The sequence below is a fragment of the Kogia breviceps genome, chromosome 9 (assembly GCF_026419965.1).
Source record: "Kogia breviceps isolate mKogBre1 chromosome 9, mKogBre1 haplotype 1, whole genome shotgun sequence".
Taxonomy (NCBI): Eukaryota; Metazoa; Chordata; class Mammalia; order Artiodactyla; family Physeteridae; genus Kogia; species Kogia breviceps.
Window position 1 is genome coordinate 44,339,862 of NC_081318.1, and position 21,661 is coordinate 44,361,522.

General features: G+C 41.5%; 1 protein-coding gene across 1 annotated transcript in view; it reads right to left on the reverse strand.

The window, feature by feature from the left end:
* The window catches only part of FKBP9 (FKBP prolyl isomerase 9), a 53,313-nt gene that overhangs the window by 13,769 nt on the left and 17,883 nt on the right, over nt 1-21,661 (reverse strand). The window contains exons 5-6 of the mRNA XM_059074648.2: nt 11,296-11,485; nt 6,882-7,027 (exon numbers count right to left, since the gene is read on the reverse strand). Coding sequence (XP_058930631.1) covers nt 6,882-7,027; nt 11,296-11,485 — 336 coding nt within the window. The remainder of the gene's footprint in view (nt 1-6,881; nt 7,028-11,295; nt 11,486-21,661) is intronic.

A 21,661-nucleotide genomic window follows, 5' to 3' on the forward strand; every position in this document is an offset into this window, starting at 1 on the left:
CTGTGCTCCGCAACCGGAGAGGCCACAGCAGCGAGAGGCCCGCGTACCGCAAAAAAAAGAAAAAAAAAAAAAAAAAAAAAAAAAAAAACCCACAAAGGGCCAGGCCCTTTCCCATGCAGCACCTCTGGTTCTGTGATCTTTAAGCTCTCCAGGTGATTCTTACCTGTAATATGCCACAACATTGCAGAACGGCTGGACTATAGTGGCACCAGGCATTGTTTTTCCAGGAGTTTCTAAGGGGCAGCCAAGGTTTAGGAGCGCTGTGCTAAATGGTCTGTAAGTGAGCAGCTAAGGATATTTAGTAACCCCCACCTCTCATCTCCATGAGGAGGACCAAGGTGCAGGCCATGGTTGTGATGAAGGGGATTGGTGGAAAAGAAAGCTGCATCTTGAGCAGCTCCAATAACCTCTCTGAAGAAAACGTGTGGATGGAGCCCAGAAAGGGACAAGAAACTGATGGCATTGGGCTGGTACAAACTTAACCTCCCCTTGCCAACTATATGGTTGGACCATTCAAGAGGGCTGTTTTCTTGCTCTCTGTACAGCCCCTGCTCGATCAGGCCCTGCTTCACTCACATGACTATCCAATTCTCTTAATCATAGTGCTTAATCAGTAACTGCTTATATGCTTGCCCCCTGCCCCAGGTGCTGGTTTCCCTGGTAACTGATGAGCCAAGCTGATATCAGTTCCCCCTTTAAATGGCGGCCCCTTCTCCCCCGCTCGTAGCGAAGATTCCTGCCATGTTCTGCCTGCTCTCTGCCTTTCATGATGGGGTGTTACTCCGGGATCTTTTGCTGCAGACTTGTAAGATCCCTTATCCAATAACTGGTTGATGTCTCTGTTGCTGTCTCTGGGCTCTTTCTTCAGCTTCGAGGCTGGGCAACTACAAGGCTTGCAGCCCAGCAGCAACTAAGTGAATGTTGCTTGCCAGCTGGATCTACAAGAATTCAGTCATTAGCCACTGCAGTCACTGCCCTACAGCACACCTTGGAAAAAATTCAGGGGGAAGATCAGGGATAAGGTACCTGTGCTCTGGGAAAACTGGCAGAACAGGCCTCCAGGTAGTTAGAGGTTTTCAGGAGAAAACTTTATGAACCCAGACTCTTGCATCTTCCTACACTTAGAAAAGCACTAAAGTCAGTAACTGAGATACCTATTCCCCGTGACTAGCAGTTACCTTCTACCAAGATGTGTGCTTTAGGGCTTCCCTGGTAGCACAGTGGTTAAGAATCTGCCTGCCAATACAGGCGACATGGGTTCGAGCCCTGGCCCTGGAATATCCCACATGCCGTGGAGCGGCTAAGCCCATGCACCACAACTACTGAGCCTGTGCTCTAGAGCCTGCAAGCCACAACTACTGAAGCCTGTGTGCCTAGAGCCCATGCTCCACAACGAGAAGCCACCACAATGAGAAGCCTACACACTGCAAGGAAGAGTAGTCCCCGCTCACCACAACTAGAGAAAGCCCACGCACAGCAACGAAGCCCAACACAGCCAAAAATAATAACAAATAAATTAATTAATTTTTTTAAAAAAGATGTTTGCGGGCTTCCCTGGTGGCACAGTGGTTGAGAGTCCGCCTGCCGATGCAGGGGACACGGGTTCGTGCCCCGGTCTAGGAAGATCCCACATGCCGCGGAGCGGCTGGGCCCGTGAGCCATGGCCGCTGCGCCTGCGCGTCCGGAGCCTGTGCTCCGCAACAGGAGAGGCCACAGCAGTGAGAGGCCCGCGTACCGCAAAAAAAAAAAAAAAAAAAAAAGTGTGCTTTATTGCACATACCCTTCCTCCAAATTCACATATATACTGGCCATCCCCCTTACCTCTTTGGAGCAGTTCCTCAGAGCCATCTGAGAGGCTATCTCCCAGGCTATAGTCCTCAGTAACACCAAATAAAACTATAAAATTGAACTCACAGCTCTTACATAGTTTTTTTTGTTTTTTGTTTTTTTTAATTGACACCCTCAAAGGCACATTCATGTGCAGGACTATCTTAGGGCACCAGGACTACCCACGCCCCTGTGCTCTGATATCAGTTTGCCCAGCACTTTCCTGATAACTAAACCAGCTTCTCAGGCCCCCAGGATCCCATGTCCAAGTATTCTGATCAGTGGAGAGGTCAATCATGCCTTGTCAAGTAAGTATTCAATGTCCGGTTCTATGTCAGCTCCTAGGAAGTTAGCATGAGTCAGTCTACCAGATGTCTGATTAAGGCACAAATTCACATCTACTGAGGCATCAATAAGAACGTAAGCTCTATGTGGGCTGGGAGTTTGTCTTTTTCTTTGCTGAATCCCCAACACCTTAGGGCAGTGCCTGGTCATGAAGGCACTCAATAATTTCTTTTTAAAATAAATTTTATTTTTATTTATTTATTATTTTTGGCTGTGTTGGGTCTTCATTGTTGCATACGGTCTTTTCTCTAGTTGCAGTGAGCGGGGGCTACTCTTCATCACAGTGCACGGGCTTCTCATTGCAGTGGCTTCTCTTGTTGCAGAGCACGGGCTCTAGGCGCACGGGCTTCAGTAGTTGTGGCTCACGGGCTCTAGAGCCAGGATCAGTAGTTGTGGCTCACGGGCTCTAGAGGGCAGGCTCAGTAGTTGTGGCACATGGGCTTATTTGCTCCACGGCACTTGGGACCTCCCCAGACCAGGGCTCGAACCCGTGTCCCCTGCATTGGCAGGTGGATTCTTAACCACTGTGCCACCAGGGAAGCCTGGCACTCACTAAATCTTTGATGGACAGATAGATGGGGTTGCTGGGCCTACAAAAAACCCAGACTAGACCTCGAGCCATAAGATCCCACCTGCCCCAGGCAGGCAGCACCCCTTCTACCCTCATTGCCTCTATCTGGCTCTGCCTTCTCCAAAGAATATACAGTGTAAAAATAAGTGTGACCAGTGTAGGGGAGTAAAATTGCCACCCTAAAAATGTCTCTTCGACATGTGGATTATTTCAAGTTGAAAATAAACAAGACGCAAAAGACTCAAAAAAAAAACCAAAAAAAGAAAACCTTTCTTTTTACCTCCTTAACTGCCTAAAGAATGTAGATAGAAGACCTGTTGGGGCATGGGGGAAGCTATCACCATACATAACTGCTGTATGAACTAGATGTGTAGACAGGAAGGAACCTAGCAAAGTCTGTTAGTTAAAATTTCTCTTGGTGTCCCAATGTCTGTGTGGCCCAGTAAACATTTGTTTACCAAACATTTGCTTTTCCATCTCCAGGTCCAAAACCACTACCCCCAACATCCTCTTCTGTCTTTAGCTAATGGTGGTGTTTAAGGTGAGGGCTTCAGACATTTTGGTGAGTTACTCAGTTTCCTTAGGTCTCTCCCATATACATGTGGGAGAAAATCAAACTTTGTTTGATTTTCTCCTGTTAATCTGTCTCATATCAATTTATTTCTTAGACCAGCCAAAAGAACCTAGAAGGGTAGAGGAAACTATCTCCTCCCCAACACCAGCAAACAGGTGAAAATAATCCAACATTTCATTAGGCCCCAGACACCAGCCTCCTCTCTGAATAAACCCTTAACCAATGCAGAAAAGTATTCATCAATTTTTCCCACTAGATAAGCCGCCTCAAGAAGAGACACAGATGACAAAAAATAAAGCGGCCGGCCAGCTGGGCCAGAAGGAAACACGGCAGCTCTTGGAAGTGTGGGTTTCCTCTGAGAGCTCTGGGACTTCTGGTTGGAGTTCTCAGTTCTTCATATATGGGTATCAACAAGTCACAGCGTAATGGAAACTCATTCTTCCCCTCTGCCTATGACACAGGCAGCAAGAACACTGGGTGCAATTCAACTCCATCACTGATTAGCTATTGTGGCCTCTAGCAAATGACTCGACCTCTCTGGGCCTCATTATCTTAACAGAGAACTACTTTGAGGTTTGAATGAGCTCGTACATGAGAAGTCCTTCACAGTGTGGGTAAAATATTTGCTTTCTTCACTTTCGAAAAAGAGCGCTTAAAAGGTCACATAGGGCTTCCCTGGTGGCGCAGTGGTTGGGAGTCCGCCTGCCGATGCAGGGGACACGGGGCTCGTGCCCCGGTCCGGGAAGATCCCACATGCCGCGGAGCGGCTGGGCCCGTGAGCCATGGCCGCTGAGCCTGCGCTTCCGGAGCCTGTGCTCCGCTACGGGAGAGGGAGAGGCCACAACAGTGAGAGGCCCGCGTACCGGGGGAAAAAAAAAAAAAGGTCATGTGGAAGTTGGGGAACAGAAAACCACTGAGGAAGCGATGCTGCCACAGCCCTGCAGCAGAATCCATTCTCCACTTCATGGTTGCAAACATCCAAATGCTCTAAATGCAAGGCTGTCCCCATGGAACAAAGCAGACAGCAGAAAGGGCCAGAGCCTTTACAGAAGGCCTACCCCCTCCCCTCCACCAACCCTGCAAGAGAAAATGGCTGCAACAAAATGAAATGCTGATGAGTCGGCAAGTCCAGCATTTCTTCCTTCCACAAATATTTACTGAATGCTTACCATGTGCCTGGCCCTGTGGTATGCGGTGAGAAAGCCACAGGCTTCCTCTGTGTCCTGACACCCTTCTAAGGTCAGTCCCTCAGTGATTAGCATTAGGTCCTGTGCAAACCCCACAAGGAGGCCAAGGGCACTGGCTAATCAATAGGACAGAAACAGACCCTGTGCAAGAGCAGCTGGGTGTTACTTGCCAGGGTGCCCCTCCCCCGCACGGGAACAAATGATTCAGGATGAAGTAGCCTTATGCCCAGAAAATTTATGAGACTTCAAATGTTTCCCAGAGCCTTATATAATTCTTTGCAAAACTGTCTCATACTTGTGAGAAAGCCAAAAGGAGAAATAATTTAAGCAAATGTTTTCCATCAGTATATTCTTTTTAGGGAAAGGAAGAATTAGTTCTGAGGGCAAAATGAAACATGAATACGCTGAAAGTATTTGTCTATTCCTGCATGTATTTGGCTAGAAGTAGAAATTTACATAATACAAAACAACAGAGCATCAAGACACTAGACAAACAGAACATGAAGCAAGGCTTGTTGAATGATCTTAAGACCCTAAGCTGTGATTTGCAGTGGCTTTATAAATCAGAAGTTTAAGTCAGGAAAAATAATGTTTCTCCATGGTACAGCCTAGTTTCCAACCAACCTGATGATTCTTAGATCCTCCAAACAAATCCTGCTGGGAAAATTCTGAAATCCACTATAGCAGTAGAAGTCAGAAGCAAGTTAACGAAATGAATATGTACAGCCAGCCAGGCCAGCCAGAATCTCATCAGCAAAAAGAACACAAAAGAAAAATAAATACTCTATCAACTCTTCCTAAGTAAGTTAGCAAAAAATGGTATTTGAGAAAAAAATAAATAAAGGAAATATGGTTTGGAATACTATGCAACCATTAAAATTCTACGCAACCTGTTGGCATAAAACATTGTTCACAACAAATTACGTAAAGAGAGAAATTACAAACTAATTGTCAGTATTTATTGACAAAAAATACTACAGTATTTTTTGTCAATAGTGTAGATGGATATGTGTTTATTTCCTTTTATCAACATAGATTCACATATACTCAAAATTATAGGATAGTCACTTCATGGTTATATGAGTTTCCTATTGCTGCTATAACAAATTACCACAAGCTTGGTGGCTTAAAACAACATAAATTTATTCTCATAACTCTGGAGTCAAAGTCTAAATTCAAGGTATTGGCAGGGATGTGTTCCTTTTGGAGGTTTCAGGAGAATGTTTCCTTGCTTTTTTCAGCTTCTCAAGGCCACCCTCCTTCCTTGACTTGTGGCCCTTTCCTCCATCCTCTAAGTCAGCAGTGTAGCATTTTCTCCTCTCTCTCTGGTCTCCTGCTTCCCTCTTGCAAAGATCCTTGAAGTACATCAAGACCACCTGGATGATCCAGGATAATCTCCTCATCTCAAAACCATTACCTTAATCACATCTGCAAAGTCTCTTTTACCGTGTAAAGTAACATATTCACAAATTCTGGGGATTAGGACATGGACATCTTTTGGGGCCAATATTCCACCTACCACATTAACAATGGTTATTCCTGGGTGGTGAGATTATGGGAGATTTTTGTTGTTGTTGATCTCTATTTTCTTTTTCTAAAGTCAACATATATTATTTGTGTAATTTTTAAAAAGAAGTGCTGTTTGGGTGACAAATATTCTAAAACTGGATTAAGGTGATAGTTGCACAACTTACATCATTTACTAAAAGTCATTGAATTGTATACTTAAATAGGGTGAATTTTATGGCATATAAATAATACCTTGATAAAGTTGTTAAAAACAAAAACCAAAACCTAATGCACAGTATAGTGAATATAGACAACAATATTGTCTTATAACCATCAAACTTGCTAATTATCAATTATTCCAACCATCAAAAAGAAATGATAATTATGTACCATGATAGATGTGCTAATTATCACAATGGCAATCACATTACAATATATAAATGTATCAAAATAACATGTACACCTTAAATGTACACAATGTTATATATCAAATATATTTCAATAAAAACAAAAAAAGGGGGGTTGCAATTTACTTTCAAATGGCTCAACAAAGAAAAAATGTACTGTAGTTTTATACATATATAAAGCAAATATAGCAAGATGTTGATGATTGGTGAATCTAAGTGGAGTTCACTGTACAGTTCTTTCAACTCTGGTGTAGGTTTTAAATTTTCCAGAAGGAAAAGGAAAACGGGCAGGGGGAACAAGGAGTAATGACAGAGCATCTCTAGAAACTAGAGTTATTTGAGTATTCGAGTCTGAAGCTAGACTTTAGCTTCTATGCTTTGCCAGAGGCCCTGGTTCCAAGCAGCGTGGAAGCATCAGTTAGTGCCTCTCAGTTTAACCTTAGAAGGCAGCCAGCACTCACCTCTTCCTTCCTCGCCGTACCCCAGGTGAGGGGGGACCACGATCCTCCGCTTCTCTCCAATGCAAACGCCGAGTAAACCTTCATCTATCCCAGCAATCACGTAGCCCTGCCCAATGTACGTGTCAAAGGTGCGGTTCCGCGAGTAGCTGGGAAAGAGGAAAAGAGCTTGGTCATGAGGGATACCGCAGCAGCAGTGTAGATGGTACCATGAGGCAACAGAGCACAGGGGCCTCCAGACCCCGGAATAGGGTGAACCCTAGAATTTGAGTACAAGCCAGGAAACACACTCCCCTGAAATGATGAACAAGGATCCACACACTGCATGGGAGCTGCCACCTGCACAAACGCTCCCAGAAATGAGCCCTCCAGCCCTCTGGTTTGTTCAGGTTATGAATGGGATGCGGGTTACAAGAAGGAATCACGGGGCTTCCCTGGTGGTGCAGTGGTTGAGAGTCCGCCTGCCGATGCAGGGGACGCGGGTTCGTGCCCCGGTCTGGGAAGATCCCACATGCCGCGGAGCGGCTGGGCCCGTGAGCCATGGCTGCTGAGCCTGCGCATCTGGAGCCTGTGCTCCACAACAGGAGAGGCCACAACAGTGAGAGGCCCGTGTACAAAAAAAAAAAAAAAAAAAAAAAAGGCCAAGGGGCGTGAAGAAATGATAGTAACAAATGATTCTCCTCACCCAGGAAGCAGATTTTCTACATAATTATCTGTATTTCATTATATATGTATGGAAGACCTATGAAATGCATAACTCTGGTTCTCTGTGAAGAGGGGAACTGGGTGATTGAGGGACAAGGATAGGGGAAAAATTCTTCATTGTATATTCTTTTATACTTTTAGGATTTTTGAACCATATCAATGTATCACAGTAGGAAAAAATGCTGTTTAAAAAGAAAAAGAATACTCTTTATCATACAAATTAAAAAGTTACAATAGCTAAAGGTATGATTGTGGCCCAGGAATAGCTAGATCACTGGAAAAGGACAAAAATTCTAGACCAAGACCCAAAAGTGTATACAAGAATTTGGTACATGATCAATGTCAGATTTTAAATGAGTGAGGAAAATACACTTATTCAATAAAGGGTGTTGGAAAAACTGGCTAACCATCTGGAAAAAACCATTTAGATCCGTACTGTCATACTGAACACCACAATAAATTCCAGATGGATTTAAGATTTAAACATGAAAGCATTTATAAACACGGAGAGAGCCTGCGGAAGCTTTTTAATATTTACTTCGAGTGGTGAAAATAGAAGGGGTTGATGTGAAATTATTACATTTTATTAAATATCTTTGCATTGTTTCACGTATACAACAAGAACATAATACTTATTAAAATAAAAATTCTAATAGAGAATATTTTAAAGGATAAAAAAATAGGGCTTCCCTGGTGGTGCAGTGGTTGAGAATCCGCCTGCTGATGCAGGGGACACGGGTTCGTGCCCCGGTCTGGGAAGATCCCACATGCCGCGGAGCGGCTGGGCCCGTGAGCCATGGCTGTTGAGCCTGCGCATCTGGAGCCTGTGCTCCGCAACGGGAGAGGCCACAACAGTGAGAGGCCCGCGTACCACAAAAAAAAAAAAAAAAAAAAAAAAAAAAAAGGATAAAAAAATAAAGCCATTAGAAGAGCAGGAGGAAAATACAGGTGAATATTTATATACTCTAGGGGAAAATAAACAAGTCCAGGGGTGGGGAGAGACTTTTTAGCAAGTTACTCAAGACAGAATATATAATAATTTACATAAGAATAAAGGAAGCCATAAAGGAGAAATGGAATGTATTTAACAACATAAAAGGTTTATATTTAAAGAGATTTAAAATCACAACTGAAATTAAAATGCAAATAAACAGGTAATATGCTTTCAACAATATGAAACCATAAAAGTGTTAATATCTTTAATGTACAGAGATCTTAAATTAATAAGAAAAGGACAAATACCAATATCCTCAATATAAAAACAGGCAAATTTACACAGGTAAATCACAAAAGAAAATATCCAAATAGTCAATAAACATTTGAAAGAATTTCAACCTTAATAGCAATCAAAGAAATTCAGATTACAATTATAAAGTTCTATTTTTCTCCTATAAATTGGCAAAGATTATTTTTAAATAATACCCAATGTTTGCAGGAAATGGGGTACTCTTAGTGATGTAAAACCTTCCTTGAGGACAACTTGGTACTTATATCAAAAGCTGTAAAAATACACATAACCTTAGACCTAGAGATTCTTCTAGAAATTTATCCTAAGGAAACAATCATATTATTTAAGATTTAGCTACGAAAATAATTATTGCAGTCCCACTTAGAATATCAAAAGATAGAAAATAATAGGGATTGATTACTAAATTAAGGCAAATCTATACAATAGAATATTATTTAGCTCTTAGGATGGATTAGACCCCAGTGTACTAAAATGGAAATCTGCTTGAAACCTAAGAAAACTGTGGTTCCATTAATATGGAAAGAAATCTGGTATCCACTAGAAAAATGCCTTTTCAACTAAAAATAAAATTCCAGGGAATAAAAGACAGAACCAAGCTCATATGTGACAAGTAATCACACACACACACACACACTCTCTCAATTTTTTTTTAATAGAAAAAATAAAAACAACTCAAATGTCATCAATGGGGAATGGTTAGGGCTTCCCTGGTGGTGCAGTGGTTGGGGGTCCGCCTGCCGATGCAGGGGACACGGATTCTTGCCCCGGTCTGGGAAGATCCCACATGCCGCGGAGCGGCCGGGCCCGTGAGCCATGGCCGCTGAGCCTGCGCGTTCAGAGCCTGTGCTCCGCAGTGGGAGAGGCCACAGCAGTGAGAGGCCCGTGTACCACCAAAAAAAAAAAAAAAAAAAATCCAAGGTGAAAAAAGCAAGGAGCAGGGGCTTCACTGGTGGCGCAGTGGTTAAGAATCCGCCTGCCAATGCAGGGGACATGGGTTCAAGCCCTGGTCCGGGAGGATCCCACATGCCGCAGAGCAACTAAGCCCATGCACCACAACTACTGAGCCTGCACTCTAGAGCCCGCAAGCCACACTACTGAACCTGCATGCCACATCTACTGAATCCCACATGCCTAGAGCCTGTGCTCAGCAACAAGAGAAGCCACCACAACGAGAAGCCCGCGCACCACAGTGAAGAGTAGCCCCTGCTCGCCGCAACTAGAGAAAAGCCCGTGCGCAGCAACGAAGACCCAAGGCGGCCAAAAATAAATAAATGAATTGAAAAAAAAAAAAAAAGCAAGGAGCAGAATAATGTATATAGTACGTAGCATTATGTTATGTGTATATGTATATAATACATAATGTTATATCTGTATGTATATAGTATTCTATATGCTATATACTATAAAGCAGAGAAAATAATATAACAATTGTATTTGCTTATATCTGCTTTAGGAAAAAAATCCACACATTTGAAGAATAAAAAAAGAAACTTAATAACAGTGGTTAACTCTAAGTGGCTTGCGGGGAGGGGGATGTGAGGTTGGCAGGGATGGTTGGTACAACATATCTTAACGCATATTTTATTTTAATTTTGAACCATGAGACTTGACTTTTTCCAAAAAATCAAATGAAAAATTTAAAAGAAGGGATCCTCGGAGTAGAAGAATGAATTATGCAAATAAAATTATACCGTATAAAAATTCTGTAATGTTTTTGGGTGACTAATTAAACGAGAAGTCTCTTACCTCAGAGAAACAAGTAGATTGCTGTCACTACTTGCTTGCTCTATAGGAAGCTAAAGGAATCCAAACAACACATGCCACTTGAATGAGCAACACATACCAAACACCTGTTGCCTGCTCACAATTGCAGGCTAAGCCTGATAAACAAAACAAAGCTTTGAATAACAACAGGCTCGGTAATTAGGCTCCGCCCAGCATCCAAACAGTCCCTGCAGCAGGTAAGCCATTAAAGTTTGCCAAGTGCTTCTGCCTACCTTCTCTCTTTAATCTAACCATCTCTTTGAGAAAGGTGCTAACAACAGGGAAAAAACTGAAGCTCAGGGAGGTCAAATGCTATCCAAAGTCACACACCTAGTGCACCACACAGAGGGACTGGAATCCAGGTCTCCCAGCACCAAGTCTGTTCTATTCGCATCCTACCGCCTGGACCTGCCTTCTGGTCACTTCCCACCTTGGACCCCAGAGTTGGGTTTATACTTGGATAGCCAAGCACAGTCTAGAGGGATTGTGGGAGTCTAGGCTGAGCCTCTCCTGCTTTCCTGCAGACCCATCTCCCACAGGCCCCAAAGAGACAGTTCTAACAACCTCTGGAGGAATTCAGTATCAGAAAATAGAAACCTATACTGGAGATGAAAATACTAATTCAAAATCAGCACTAACAAGCTATAAACTATATTTAATAAGATGTCTGGTAAGTGAAGGACCCTGTTGTTTGCTTACCTGGAATCAAAGAATGTGCCGTCCAGAAGTGTGCCATTGTAATGATACCTGAGAAAGTCCCCACTTTGACTTTGCCGCTCACAGTTTTCAGGTACTACCTTATTCTCAATGGAAATGCCATCCTTGGGGTTATGGAGGTCCAATAATGCAACATCAAACACCAGAGATGCCTGTCCAGGAATGTCTTTCCCTAGAGTGGAATGAAGGAAGATGATGAAATCAGGACACAAGATTTAGGAAGTATCAATACTTTAACTACAATTCAACACCCACTGCGTTGGTGTTACACATTCCTTGAAGTTTCCCAGCCAAGGAAACAAATGTTCTTCCACATCTTGGGTGGTCCCCCATGGTGTCTAACCGTGCTGTCTCACTGTGGTGTCCAACCGAGGGCTGGCAGGTATAATTTGCAGCCTGACTTCCCCAGAAAAAGAAGCAAATCGATAATAATGACATGGAGAATACTGTGACCACATTTTCTATGCTTGTGCTTGCAAACCAAGGCTCTATGTGAGTGGTTATATACCCACATGCAAACCCAAATACTCTGTGGTTTCCGTTTGTATACAGATGCAAATCACAGACATTCCAAAGCTTGGATCTGGTTCTGGAGAACACTACATAGCCTTGTTCTTTGGAACTCACAAACAATTTTTTTAAAATTTATTTTATTGAGTATAGCTGTTTTACAGCGTTGTGTTAATTTCTCCTGTACAGCAAAGTGATTCAGTTATACATATATGTATACATTCTTTTTTAAAAGATCGTTATTGAAGGAAAATTGCTTTACAATGTTGTGTTAATTTCTGCTGTATAACAAAGTGTATCAGCCATATGCATACATATGTCCCCATATCCCCTCCCTCGTGAGCCTCCCTCCCATCCTCCCTATCCCACCCCTCTAGGTGATCTCAAAGCAACAGCTGATCTCCCTTTGCTATGCAGCTGCTTCCCACTAGCTATTTTACATTCGGTAGTGTATATATGTCCATGCTACACTCACTTCGCCCCAGCTTCCCCCTCCCACCCCCTGTCCATTCTCTATGTCTATGTCTGTATTCCTGCCCTGCAACTAGGTTTATCAGTACCATTTTTTTTTTTTAGATTCCATATATATGCATTAGCATATGGTATTTGTTTTTCTCTTTCTGACTTACTTCACTCTGTATGACAGACACTAGGTCCATTCACCTCACTACAAATAACTCAATTTTGTTGCTTTTTCTGGCTGAGTAATATTCCATTGTATATATGTTCCATATCTTCTTTATCCATTCATCTGTCAATGGACACTTAAGTTGGTTCCATTTCCTGGCTACTGTAAATAGTGCTGCAGTGAACATTGTGGTACATGTCTTTTTGAATTATGGTTTTCTCAGGGTATATGCCCAGTAGTGGGACTGCTGGGTCATATGGTAGTTCTATTTTTAGTTTTTTAAGGAACCTCTATACTGTTTTCCATAGTGGTTTTATCAATTTACATTCCCACCAACACTGCAAGAGGGTTCCCTTTTCACCACACCCTTTCCAGCATTTATTCTTTCTAGTTTTAAAATGGCCATTCTGACCAGCATGAGGTGATACCTCATTGTAGTTTTTCATTTGCATTTCTCTAATAATTAGTAATGTTGAGCATCTTTTCATGTGCCCCTTGGCCATCTGTATGCCTTTCTTCGTGAAATGTCCACTTAGGTCTTCTGCCCATTTTTTAATTGGATTGTTTGTTTTTTTGATATTGAGCTCCATGAGCTGTTTGTATATTTCAGAGATTAATCTTTTGTCTCTTGTTTCATTTGCAAGTATTTTCTCCCATTCTGAGAAATCAAAGATGACAAACAGATGGAGAAATATACCATGTTCTTGGATTGGAAGAATCAATATTGCAAAAAAGACTATACTACCCAAAGCGATCTACAAATTCAATGTAATCCCTATCAAACTACCAGTGGAATTCTCCACAGAATTAGAACAAAATATTTTACAATTCGTATGGAAACACAGAAGACCCTGAATAGCCAAAGCAATCTTGAGAAATAAAAACGGAGCTGGAGGAATCAGGCTCCCCAACCTCAAACTATACCACAAAGCTACAGTAATCAAGACAGTATGGTACTGGTACAAAAACAGAAATACAGATCAATGGTACAGGATAGAATGCCCAGAGACAAACCCACGCATATATGGTCACCTAATTTATGACAAAGGAGGCAAGAACATACAATGAAGACAGGCTCTTCAATAAATGGTGCTGGGAAAACTGGACAGCTACATGTAAAAGAATGAAATTAGAACACTACCTAACACCATACATAAACATATATATATTCTTTTTCATATTCTCTTCCATTATGGTTTATTACAAGACATTGTCTATATAGTTCCCTGTCCTACACTGTAGAACTCTGTTGTCCTTCCATTCCATACACAACAGTTTCTATCTGCTAATCCCAAACTCCCAATCCATCCCTCTACCACCCCCCTTCCCCCTTGGCACCCACAAGTCTGTTCTCAATGTCTGGGAACTCACAACCAATTTTTTTTTTACGTCTTCATTGGAGTATAATTGCTTTACAATGTTGTGTTAGTTTCTGCTGTATAACAAAGTGAATCAGCCATATGCATACATATTTCCCCATATCTCCTCCCTCTTGCATCTCTCTCCCACCGTCCATATCCCACCCCTCTAGGTGGTCACAAAACACCAAGCTGATCTCCCTGTGCTATGCAGCTGCCTCCCACTAGCTATCTATTTCAAATTTGGTAGTGTATATATGTCCATGTCATTCTCTCACTTTGTCCCAGCTTACCCTTCCCCCTCCATGTGTCCTCAAGTCCATTCTCTACATCTGAGTCTTTATTCCTGTCCTGCCCCTAGGTTCTTCAGAACCTTTTTGTTTTTTTTTTTTAGATTCCATATATATGTGTAAGCATGCAGTACTAGTTTTTCTCTTTCTAACTTACTTCACTCAATAGGACAGACTCTAGGTCCATCAACCTCACTACAAATAACTCAATTTCGTTTCTTTTTATGGCTGAGTAATATTCCATGGTATATATGTGCCACATATGCTTTATCCATTCATCTGTCGATGGAAACTTAGGTTGGTTCCATATCTTGGCTATTCTAAATAGTGCTGTAATGAACATTGTAGTACATGACTCTTTTTTTTTTTTTTTTTTTTTTTTTTTTTTGTGGTACGCGGGCCTCTCACTGTTGGGGCCTCTCCCGTTGCAGAGCACAGGCCCCAGACGTGCAGGCTCAGCGGCCATGGCTCACGGGCCCAGCCGCTCCGCGGCATGTGGGATCTTCCCGGAGCAGGAAACGAACCCACGTCTCTTGCTTCGGCAGGCGGACTCTCAACCACTGCGCCACCAGGGAAGCCCCATGACTCTTTTTGAATTATGGTTTTCTCAGGGTATATGCCCAGTAGTGGGATTGCTGGGTCATATGGTAGTTCTATTTTTAGTTTTTTAAGGAACCCCCATACTGTTCTCCATATTGGCTGTATCAATTTACATTCCCACCAACAGTGCAACAGGGCTCCCTTTTCTCCACACCCTCTGCAGCATTTATTATTTGTAGATTTTTTTTTTTTTTTTTTTTTTTTTTTTTTGCGGTATGCGGGTCTCTCACTACTGTGGCCTCTGCACAGGCTCTGGACGCGCAGGCTCAGTGGCCATGGCTCACGGGCCCAGCCGCTCTGCAGCATGTGGGATCTTCCCAGACTGGGGCACGAATCCGTGACCCCTGCATCGGCAGGCAGACTCTCAACCACTGCGCCACCAGGGAAGCCCTATTTGTAGATTTTTTTGATGATGGCCATTCTTACCGGTGTGAGGTGATACGTCATTGTAGTTTTGATTTGCATTTCTCTAATGATTAGCGATATTCAGCATCCTTTCATGTGTTTGTTGGCAATCTGTATATATTCTTTGGAGAAATGTCTATTTAAGTCTTCTGCCCATTTTTGGATTGAGTTGTTTGTTTTTTTGATATTGAGCTGCATGAGCTGCTTGTATATTTTGGAGATTAATCCTTTGTCAGTTGCTTCATTTGCAAATATTTTCTCCCATTCTGTGGGTTGTCTTTTCCTCTTGTTAATGGTTTCTTTTGCTGTGCAAAAGCTTTTAACTTTCATTAGGTCCCAATTGTTTATTTTTGATTTTATTTCCATTTCTCTAGGAGGTGGATCAAAAAGGATCTTGCTGTGATTTATCTCATAGAGTGTTCTGCCTATGTTTTCCTCTAAGAGTTTGATAGTGTCTGGCCTTACATTTAGGTCTTTAACCCATTTTGAATTTATTTTTTTGTATAGTGTTAGGGAGTGTTCTAATTTCATTCTTTTACATGCAGCTGTCCAGTTTTCCCAACACCATTTATTGAAGAGGCTGTCTTTTCTCCATTGGATATTCTTGCCTACTTTATCAAAAATAAGGTGACCATATGTGCATGGGTTTATCTCTGGGCTTTCTATCCGGTTCCACTGATCTATATTTCTGTGTTTGTGCCAGTACCATCCTGTCTTGATTACTATAGCTTTGTAGTACAGTCTGAAGTCTGGGAGCCTCATTACTCCAGCTCCATTTTTCTTTCTCAAGATTGCTTTGGCTATTCAGGGTCTTTTGTGTTTCCATACAAATTGTGAAATTTTTTGTTCTAGTTCTGTGAAAAATGCCATTGGTAGTTTGATAAGGATTGTATTGAATCTGTAGATTGCTTTGGGGAGTATAGTCATTTTCACAACGTTGATTCTTCCAATCCAAGAACACGGTATGTCTCTCCATCTGTTTGTACCATCTTTAGTTTCTTTCATCAGTGTCTTATAGTCTTCTGCATACAGGTCTTTTGTCTCCCTAGGTAGGTTAATTCACAGGTATTTTATTCTTTTTGTTGCAATGGTAAATGGGAGTGTTTCCTTAATTTCTCTTTCAGACTTTTCATCATTAGTGTATAGGAATGCTAGAGATTTCTGTGCATTAATTTTGTATCCTGCTACTTTACCAAATTCATTGATTAGCTCTAGTAGTTTTCTGGTAGCATCTTTGGGATTCCCTATGTATAGTATCATGTTATCTGCAAACAGTGACAGCTTTACTTCTTGTTTTCCAATTTGGATTCCTTTTATTTCTTTGTTTTTTTCTCTGATTGCTGTGGCTAAAACTTCCAAAACTATGTTGAATGAGAGTGGTGAGAGGGGGCAACCTTGTCTTGTTCCTGATCTTAATGGAAATGATTTCAGTTTTTCACCACTGAGAATGATGCTGGCTGTGGGTCTGTCATATATGGCCTTTATTATGTTGAGATAACTTCCCTCTATGCCTACTTTCTGGAGGGTTTTTATCATAAATGGGTATTGAATTTTGTTGAAAGATTTTTCTGCATCTACTGAGATGATCATATGGTTTTTATCCTTCAATTTGTTAATATGGTGTATCACATTGATTGATTTGCATATATTGAAGAGTCCTTGCATTCCTGGCATAAACCCCACTTGATCATGGTGTATGATCCTTTTAATGAGCTTCTGTATTCTGTTTGCTAGTATTTTGTTGAGGATTTTTGCATCTATGTTCGTCAGTGATATTGGCCTGTAGTTTTCTTTTTTTGTGACATCTTTGTCTGGTTTCGGTATCAGGATGATGGTGGCCTTGTAGACTGAGTTTGGGAGTGTTCCTCCCTCTGCTATATTTTGGAAGAGTTTGAGGATAGGTGTTAGCTCTTCTCTAAATGTTTGATAGAATTCAGCTGTGAAGCCATCTGGTCCTGGGCTTTTGCTTGTTGGAAGATTTTTAATCAGAGTCTCAATCTCAGTGCTTGTGATTGATCTTTTTATATTTTCTATTTCTTCCTGGTTAAGTCTCAGAAGGTTGTGCTTTTCTAAGAATTTGTCCATTTCTTCCAGGTTGTCCATTTTATTGGCATAGAGTTGCTTGTAGTAATCTCTCATGATCCTTTGTATTTCTGCAGCGTCACTTCTTACTTCTCCTTTTTCATTTCTAATCCTGTTGATTTGAGTCTTCTCCCGTTTTTCTTGATAAGGCTGGCTAATGGTTTATCAATTTTGTTTATCTTCTCAAAGAACTAGCTTTTAGTTTTATTGATCTTTGCTATCGTTTCCTTCTTTTTCCTTTATTTCTGATCTGATCTTTATGATTTCTTTCCTTCTGCTAACTTTGGGATTTTTTGTGTGTTCTTCTTTCTCTAATTGCTTTAGGTGTAAGGTTAGGTTGTTTTTTTGAGATGTTTCTTGCTTCTTGAGATAGGATTGTATTGCTATAAACTTCCCTCTTAGAACTGCTTTTGCTGATTCTCATAGGTTTTGGGTTGTCATGTTTTCATTGTCATTTGTTTCTACGTATTTTTTAATTTCCTCTTTGATTTCTTCAGTGATCTCTTGGTTATTTAGTAGCATATTGTTTAGCCTCCATGTGTTTGTATTTTTTACAGTTTTTTTCTTGTAACTGATATCTAGTCTCATAGTGTTGTGGTTGAAAAAGATACTCAATACAATTTCAATTTTCTTAAATTTACCAAGGCTTGATTTATGACCCAAGATATGATCTAGCCTGGAGAATGTTCCATGAGCACTGAGAAGAAAGTGTATTCTGTTGTTTGGGGATGGAATGTCCTATAAATAGCAATTAATTCCATCTTGTTTAATGTGTCATTTAAAGCTTGTGTTTCCTTATTTATTTTCATTTGGAAGATCTGTCCATTGGTGAAAGTGGGGTGTTAAAGTCCCTTACTATGATTGTGTTACTGTCAATGTCCCCTTTTATGGCTGTTAGCATTTGCCTTATATATTGAGGTGCTCCTATGTTGGGTGCATAAATATTTACAATTGTTATCTCTTCTTCTTGGATTGATCCCTTGATCATTAAGTAGTGTCCTTCTCTGTCTCTTGTAATAGTTTTTATTTTAAAGTCTATTTTGTCTGATATGAGAATTGCTCCTCCAGCTTTCTTTTGATTTCCATTTGCATGGAATATCTTTTTCCATCCCCTCACTTTCAGTCTGTATGTGTCCCTAGGTCTGAAGTGGGTCTCTTGTAGACAGTATATATACGGGTCTTGTTTTTGTATCCATTCAGCCAACCTGTGTCTTTTGGTTGGAGCATTTAATCCATTTACATTTAAGGTAATTATTGATATGTATGTTCCCATTACCATTTTCTTAATTGTTTTGGGTTTGTTTCTGTAGGTCTTTTCCTTCTCTTGTGTTTCCTGCCTAGAGAAGTTCCTTTAGCATTTTTTGTAAAGCTGCTTTGGTGGTGCTGAATACTCTTAACTTTTGCTTGTCTGTAAAGGTTTCAATTTCTCTGTCGAATCTGAATGAGATCCTTGCTGGGTAGAGTAATCTTGGTTGTAGGTTTTTCCCTTTCATCACTTTAAATATGTCCTGCCACTCGCTTCTGGCTTGCAGAGTTTCTGATGAAAGATCAGCTGTTAACCTTATGTGGATTTCCTTGTATGTTATTTGTTGCTTTTCCCTTGCTGCTTTTAATATTTTTTGTTTGTATTTAATGTTTGATAGTTTGATTAATATGTGTCTTGACGTGTTTCTCCTTGGATTTATCCTGTATGCGACTCTCTGTGCTTCCTGGAGTTGATGGGCTATTTCCTTTCCCATGTTAGGGAAGTGTTCAACTATAATCTCTTCAAATATTTTCTCAGTCCCTTTCTTTTCCTCTTCTTCTTCTAGGACCCCTATAATTCAAGTGTTTGTGCCCTTAATGTTGTCCCAGAGGTCTCTGAAACTGTCCTCAATTCTTTTCATTCTTTTTTCTCTATTCTGCTCTGCAGTAGTTATTTCCACTATTTTATCTTCCAGGTCACTTATCCGTCTTCTGCCTCAGATATTCTGCTATTGATTCCCTCTAGAGAATTTTTAATTTCATTTATTGTGTTGTTCATCATTGTTTGTTTGCTCTTTAGTTCTTCTAGGTCTTTGTTAAATGTTTCTTGTATTTTCTCCATTCTATTTCCAAGATTTTGGATCATCTTTACTATCATTACTCTGAATTTGTCTTCAGGTAGACTGCCTATTTCCTCTTCATTTGTTTGGTCTAATGGGTTTTTACTTTGCTCCTTCATCTGCTGCATATTTCTCTGTCTTCTCATTTTGCTTAACTTACTGTGTTTGGGGTCTTCTTTTCACAGGCTGCAGGTTTGTAGTTCCTGTTGTTTTTGGTGTCCCCAGTGGGTGAGGTTGGTTCACTGGGTTGTGAGGCTTCCTGATGGAGGGGACTGGTGTCTGTGTTCTGGTTGGTAAGGCTGGATCTTGTCTTTCTGGTAGGCAGGACCACATCCAGTGGTGTGTTTTGGGGTGTCTATGAACTTATTATGATTTTAGGCAGCCTCTCTGCTAATGGGTGGGGTTGTGTTCCTGTCTTTCTAGTTGTTTGGGATGGGGTGTCCAGCACTAGAGGTTGCTGGTCGTTGAGTGGAGCTGGGTCTTAGCACTGAGATAGAGATCTCTGGGAGAGGTGTTGCTGATTGATATTATGTGGGGCCTGGAGGTCTCTGGTGATCCAGTGTCCTGAACTCAGCTCTCCCACCTCAGAGGCTCAGGCCTGACACCCGGCTGGAGCACCAAGACCCTGTCAGCCACACGGCTCTTTTTCTAGTTTCCGTCCTTTTTCCACACATATAGGTTTTTTCCTTCATATCATTCAGTCTTGCTAAAGTTTTGGGGTCATCTCGGAGATCAATCTGAGTCCCTGTTAGTGTTGGAGGGTCTCCTGCAGAGGCAGGGGGTGGCTGTGGCTTACCATGGGGACAAGGACACTGGCAGCAGATGTTCTGGGAAGTACTCCTTGGTGTGAGCTCTACCATAGTCCCTCACAACCAACTTTTTAAAATATAAATTTATTTATTTTATTTTATTTATTTTTGGCTCGTTGGGTCTTTGTTGCTCTGTGCAGGCTTTCTCTAGTTGTGGCAAGTGGGGGCTACTCTTCGTTGCAGTGCGTGGGCTTCTCATTGCAGTGGCTTCTCTTGTTGCGCAGCACGGGCTCTAAGCACGTGGATTTCAGTAGTTGTGGCATGCGGGCTCAGTAGTTGTGGCTCGCAGGCTCTAGAGCGCAGGCTCAGTAGTTGTGGCGCGTGAGCTTAGCTGCTCTGTGGTATGTGGGATTTCCCGGTCCAGGGCTCAAACCCATGTCCCCTGCACTGGCGGGCAGATTCTTAACCATTGTGCCACCAGGGAAGTTCCCCAATTTTTTAAAGAGGCAAAAATTCAATACTTTAAGTGCATCCAAAACAAGATGTAAAGTAAAACTAAAGTTAGCTGAGATAAGAGGGGAAAAAACGGCACCCACAATCCAAAACATAAATAGTACTCAAATCATTTCTATTTCACTTCAGGATGGTATTGCTTCTCATGGATGTTCCTAACAGTGAGAATTTATTGAATATATGCAACACGATAATCCACATGAAGAGATTACTGGGCACTAGCTCTTCCTGCAAAGATCAACATCAACCAATAAGTAACTCTAAATCCAGGACTCTGGGATAAAAGGAAGTTAGTTACCTGACAAACCACTTACCTCAACACTCTTACTTGCCACTTGTTATGTCATGCAAAGGAGAAGGCCTAGACAAGTGAACCACAGGGCATGCCAAGCCTGTGCTCCTTCAACTAGCTCTTTGGCAGAGCCCACCCCTCTGCCTCCTTCCCCTCAGAAGAATGGTGAAATCTGCTGAAAGCAGGCTGCTGAGTCAGCCTCTGGATTGCCAGGTGTGGTTAATCCCTGAAATGCAGGTGTGGGTGTGGGAGGGTGTGTGATAGAATATTAATCTTTTTTACTTTTCTATATCTTTTAATTTAATAGAAAACAGAAATCCTTACAGTAACCCCAGGGATTAAATTTTTCTAGAATTATTATGTACTACCTGAATATCTGCGTTTTTTTATAACAACTTTATTGAGATATATTTCCCATACTATACAATTCACCTGTTTAAATTTATACCTGGATAGCTGAGCACAGTGTCAAAGTATAAAGCATTTAAAAACAACTATCTTATTTTATTTTATTTTTGCGGTACACGGGCCTCTCACTGCTGTGGCCTCTCCTGTTGCAGAGCGCAGGCTCTGCACGTGCAGGCTCAGCAGCCATGGCTCACGGGTCCAGCCGCTCCGCGGCATGTGGATCCTCCCGGACCGGGGCACGAACCCGTGTCCCCTGCATCAGCAGGCGGACTCTCAACCACTGCGCCACCAGGGAAGCCCTAAAAACAACTATTTTAAATAAACTATTTATTTTAAATATTTAAATTATTTATTATTTATTTTAAATAAACTATGTATTTAAAATATTTAGGGGCTTTCCTGGTGGCGCAGTGGTTGAGAGTCCGCCTG